The 6,000-nt window shown below is 30.0% G+C and overlaps 1 protein-coding gene across 1 annotated transcript; it reads left to right on the top strand.

The window, feature by feature from the left end:
* Window positions 1-916: 916 nt before the first annotated feature.
* On the top strand, window positions 917-3,849 carry LOC100812722 (organic cation/carnitine transporter 3). Its single transcript, XM_014774760.3, has 2 exons — window positions 917-1,683; window positions 2,699-3,849. The coding sequence occupies exons 1-2, from the start codon at window positions 1,005-1,007 to the stop codon at window positions 3,604-3,606; spliced, it is 1,587 nt and encodes a 528-aa protein (XP_014630246.1). The 5' UTR covers window positions 917-1,004; the 3' UTR covers window positions 3,607-3,849.
* The last annotated feature ends 2,151 nt before the right edge of the window (window positions 3,850-6,000 follow it).

Below are 6,000 nucleotides of genomic sequence, written 5' to 3'. Positions count from 1 at the left end.
TTCTTGAATGTGTAAATCACTGACAAATTCACCCCTGAAGATTAAAATTCAATAAAAAATTACTGACATTTACGTCTAATAAAAAAATTACCGACATTTATTTGTCCAATGAAAACCTATTGACATTTTGATCCAAAATAAAAATTAATGACATTTTCATCCAAAAATAAATTGCTAACATTTTCGTCCAACAAAAAATACTAACATATAGGTCTAATAATGGTAACTTGCTGACATTTTCTTTCAATTTATTCAGTATGACCACGTTGACAATCAATTTTGTGACAAATTCATTCATCTGTATCAAGTAGGTTATTTTATTAACGGTAATGGACGAAAGTTAACGAACGGATAAATTTGTCACACTTTTTATACTTCCGAAAATTAAATTTTAAATTTTAATCTTTCAGAAACAAATTTGTTAACGATTTATATATTCAAAAATTATATTTAATATAATTATATATTCAAAACTCAAACTCAGTAACATTAATTAAATTCAAACAATCTTATATCAATTCATTAGCACATGCTACTTGTAATTATCACACTAGTTATTACATAATTTTTTTATATATATATATTTGTCCCTTTATCCACTTGTGTACAAAAGACAAAAAAGATTGAGTTGTAAGTTAATCATTATCAATAAATACATATGAAATAACACATCATGCTTTAATACACTGTTATTTAGCTAGTTACCTATTATTATGTGGCATACATTTATTAATTTTTATAGTAATTATTTTAAAAATAATAATAAAATGATAATTGAATATTCTTAAGATTACTATAAATGTATGGCCGTAAAATTCAATTTAATTATAATAAAATGCAATAAAAAAAATGAATAAAAAACAAGGTCAATTCATAATATAGAAGAAAGATGACTAGATTAGTACAGACTAATATTGATAGGTTTCTCCAATATAAAAACCATTTGCATACTCATTTGGGTAAGCAAGAAGTTGAATAAAAATCTCTATCTTCTCCTCATCCAAATGGCCGACTCCACCCCTCTCCTCTCCCAACCCAACCCATCATCATCATCGTCTCCCGACACACAAGAAGCACCGCCATCGAACCAACACCATCCCTCTCTGGGGTCCACAGTAGAACTCTGCATAGGCGAGTTCAACTGGTCCCAGTTCCTCCAGTCGATTCTGGTCTCCCTCGCATGGATATTCGACGCCCAGCAGACCTTCATCTCCGTCTTCACCGACGCCCTGCCCGAGTGGCACTGCACCGAGCGGGGCGCCAATGCATGCAAGACTGCCACCACAGTCTGCAGCCTCCCAAAGGGCTCGTGGGCCTGGGACGTGCCCACGCAGGCCTCCATCGTGTCGGAGTGGGGCCTGGAATGCGCCAACTCCGCGATCACGGGCCTCCCCGCTTCGATGTTCTTCTTGGGGTGTTTGATTGGCGGGTTCGTACTGGCCTCGCTAGCGGACTCGTCGCTCGGGCGCAAGAACATGCTCTTCTTCTCGTGCCTCGTGATGGCCATCACTTCCTTGCTCGTCACTCTCTCGCCCAACGTTTGGATCTATTCCGCTCTCAAGTTTCTCTGTGGGTTTGCTCGTGCTACCATTGGGACCTCTGCGCTCGTGCTGGCCTCTGAGCTCGTTGGGAAACGGTGGCGCGGCCAGATTAGCGTCATTGGCTTCTTTTGTTTTACTATAGGTAATAATTTTTTTACTATAGGTACTAATCATGAGGCATTGGGTTGGTTGTGTGGGACCAATGCTCCTTCTTTTCTTTCCTTGAAAAATACAATTTTTCTTGGGCGCTGGGCTGAATTGATAACAGGATATGTATAAGGAACTTAAAATAAGAAAATATTTATTATAAAAATTAAAAATAAAATTATGGATACTATAGTTTTATATATTTTAATCAATGTTTCAAGGATACATGTTAGAATTTATTAATTTTTTTTATAAAAATATTAAAAATACATGCTTTAAAATATTTTTTAACACACTGCATTCGTATTAGTGAAAATTTATTGAAAATTATAAAATTTTGTAAGTTTTATATTCTATTTAATTTTTCTCTATTTTGATTTTATAATTTTTAATAAATTTTAACAAATAAAAAAGAATGTATTTCATCAGACACCTCTTTTTCTTATAAATGTGTTTATATCATTTCGTTTTTCTAGAACAATTTGATTAATTTAATCATAAAAAAGCTAAAAATTAAAATAATTAATATGTGTTACGGCTGAGTAATAACATACGCATGAGAAAAATGTTAGCAACGGTCTTTTCTTAATACACTTCTTTAATTTATTATTAATTAATTGAAATTTATTAAAAAAATTATATATAATTGTTAATCTTATTTTTATTTAATAAGACTCACTCTTAATTTTGTAGATTTTAATTATTTTTAAATTATAATAGAGAGAGTAGGTTAGAAATTTATTGAAAAATGTATTGTTAAAACTCCTCATTACATAAATACTTAGGCATCATAACTATATTAATTATTATTATTATTATTATTATTATTATTATTTAATAATAATAGACATTAATTTAATATATTTTAAATAAAATTAATGATTTCTTTTTAAGAACCAGGAATCAATTAATTATTTGTAAAAATTAAATGAATTTAATTAACAACGTAAATTTAACAGTTTATTTACTTTTCATCCATTTTTACGTGTTTGTGACATGTGGTTGTGTAGGGTTCTTGTCCCTGCCAGCCATGGCTTACATAAACAGGAGTTCTTCATGGAGGAACCTTTATCTGTGGACATCCATTTCAACCATGTTCTACTGCATACTGGTGAAGTTGTTCGTTACGGAGTCCCCTAGATGGCTTCTAGTGCGAGGTAAAACAGAAGAAGCGGTGGAAACACTAAAGTGCATCACATCAATCACCCAAAGCAACCTCAATTTGGCCATAAATAACATGTCCCACAAGGAAGAAACATGGAACGTGGACATATTCTCAGCCCTCAAAATCTTGCTACAAAAAAAATGGTCTTCGAGAAGGCTGTCATTAATTATGGCAATGGGAATAGGCATTGGATTGGTGTATTACGGAATGCCACTGGGCCTCCAAAATCTATCCTTCAACCTCTACTTGAGTGTCACATTCAACGCCTTATCGGAGTTACCATCAGCATTGATTGTGCTCTTCTTCGTAGACAAGTTCAATAGGAGAGTTGCACTCCTCCTCTTCACAATCCTAAGTGGTGTTTTCAGTGTGATGTCAATCATGGAAATGAAGACATCATCGTGGACCAACAACATCCAAATAGTGTTTGAGTTAGTATCGTTCTTCAGCGCTTGTTCTTCGTTCAACGTGTACCTAATTTACACCACGGAGCTGTTCCCGACCTGCGTGAGGAACTCGGCGCTGTCGATGGCGAGGCTGGCAGTGGTGCTCGGTGGCACGTTCAGCCCGTTGCTGGTGAGTGCTGCAAGAGGGAACAAGTTTATGTGTTATGGGGTTTTTGGGTTGGTGATAGGGTTTAGCGGGGTCTTCGGAATATTCTTGCCTGAGACAAAAGGAAGGGCACTGTGTGATACAATGGATGAAGAAGAAAACAAAGAGAAAAACATGACTTGTGACATGTTCCTGGCTTGAATTCAGCGGATTTTGAAAAGGAAAAAAAAAAACATCGGGTATGTTTGTTTGATGGATTTGCCCCAATTGGCAAGTGTGAACAGAGAGTTGTTATATAAGGTCAAATAATTAGAGCTTTAATAATTAATGCATGGGAATATTGATGTTACATGTGTTGTATAAAGTGAGGTTCCTTTTGTTGATTAGAGATATCCAAAACCGAACCATGAAAGTTCATAAAAATTCAATAATGACTTCATGAAACGTACAATTTTCCGCTCGTTTGTTACAATTTTTTATTAAAAAAATATTTTTTATATCACAATTACTTGTTTTTTTTATAACACAATCACTTGTTTTTTAATCACTATTAGTTTATTTTATATCACAATCACTTTTTTTCTTAATCACTATTAGTTTATTTTATATCACAACCACTTATTTTTTTTAATCACTATTAGTTAATTTAGTTTATATCACAGTAACTTTTTTTTTAATTTCTAACAAATTGGCCTATAAAAGGATCATATGGGTAAATAGGATAAGCACTTAATAAATAAGTGTTCATCATAAAAGTACTTATGCATGGATTGTTTATATAATCGAAGAGAAAAATAAGATATTATATATTGAAATTGAGTTGAAAATATATAGATCTATCATAAACTATTTTCCTCTATCTATAAACTAAGTTCTTTTTTTATGAAGGAATAAAATAATTAAGTTCTTTTAAATACTTATGAGTGCTTGTTGTCATAAAATAAATTCAAATAAATTATAATTTAATTTTTCCAAGCGCATCCTAAATATTGGATATTCTAAATGTTAGTGAAAAAGTTATTTGCTATCTAGTATTATATTATAAATTTTAATTTTCATTATTGAATGAGAGCGTTTTTGGAAGTTATTTTCACTCTTATACCTGGGAGTGGAAGTATGCTGGGTGTCGAAGGCCTATGGCCTAATCCTTTTAAGATCTATTTCGGTTTGACTGGTTTAACAAAAAAGTTAGACTTAACCTTTTTTTTAAACATTTTTAGTTAAATAGGAGAGGTCATAAGTCTTAAAAAAAACTTACTAAAATGATGGATTGACTTATTTAGCCTCAATATTTTTTAATAAAACTATTATTATTAATATGATATAATATTTTAATTATTTTAATAAAATTATAAAATTATTTTAGTGGCTAGCCGATTTAAATTATCTTAATGTTTGTAAATAAGTTTTGATCTCATCGTATAGTTTAAAATTGTCTTACTATTTTTAATGAAAATCTTTAGCTTTGCAAAAGAAATAATTTTATGTTTTACACCTAATATGAAACGGATCATTAAATAGGCTAATGGGTTAGATGAGCTTATATAAAGACTAGACCTAAACCTAAAAAGAGGTTTGTGACAAGTAACATTCATGACTTAGGCTATAGAAATATAAAATAAGTTAAGTCAGATTTAGATAAGACTCGACTCGACCCAGTCCATTTTCACCCCGATACAATATGATTTATTCTTATCCAATGTATTTAACATTTAATTTTACTTTTAAGTTTTGTTCTTTCAAATATGCTTTTTAATTTTAGTTTGATTTAGTTTTAAAATTTTAACACTGTATCAATTGGGGATATTTATTCTTGCAATATAAATTAAAATAACAGGAGATAAGTTTAAAATATTTTTCAATTAATACACTAACGTAAACAAAACTTTTATTGATAAAATAATATTAATGTATTTCAAATTTAAAATACAAATTCAATTAACATTAAAGAATGTTTGATAAAGCTAGCTAAAGGTGATAAACCAACTTAAAAGCTAGAAGTTCAAAAGCTAGTTAATTAAAAATATTTTGGTAAGATTAACTAATAAGTTAGCTGATAAATGATAAATGACTTAAAATGACATATTTAGTTATTTGATTATATATATATATATATATTTGTTCCTTATAACTTATTATCTTTAAAAATAAGACTAATTTTTAATTTTGTTTTATAAAAGAATGGTAAAGATATGATGATGGTAATTATATTGTTTAAAATTATTTTTAAAATATTTAAATAATTATTAATAATTTTGTTTAGAAAAAATTATTGAGAGTGCTAAAATTCGAGAAAGGTTTTTTTAATTAAAAAATGGAAAAATGAGATTTCAAATAAATTAGTGAGGATACAATTGAAAACAAAAAAGTTAATATCTAGCTCATTTTTATAAGCGTGCTTCAAGTACCATATGAAACTTATAAAAATAACTATAAACTACTAAAATAAACACATGTACAAAACAAGTTTACTTATCTTCTTTTCTTTTACTTATAATATAAGAAGCTTTTGGTGGGACACATGTCAACACCTCCTAAAAAAAACTCTCTCCATAACTTCTTTATAATTTTTCTTCAAATTTATATTAAATATTT

Source organism: Glycine max, chromosome 4 (genome assembly GCF_000004515.6).
Source record: "Glycine max cultivar Williams 82 chromosome 4, Glycine_max_v4.0, whole genome shotgun sequence".
Taxonomy (NCBI): domain Eukaryota; kingdom Viridiplantae; phylum Streptophyta; class Magnoliopsida; order Fabales; family Fabaceae; genus Glycine; species Glycine max.
The sequence above is the reverse complement of the archived record's forward strand: the minus strand, read 5'-3'. Positions and strand labels throughout refer to the sequence as shown.

What these genes read in the sequence shown, in the direction of transcription:
- LOC100812722 (XM_014774760.3), top strand. Translation starts at nt 1,005, where the DNA reads ATGGCCGACTCCACCCCTCTCCTCTCCCAACCCAACCCATCATCATCA. An exon ending in CTTCTTTTGTTTTACTATAG is followed by an intron (nt 1,684 to 2,698) that starts GTAATAATTTTT and finishes GTGGTTGTGTAG; the next exon opens with GGTTCTTGTCCCTGCCAGCC.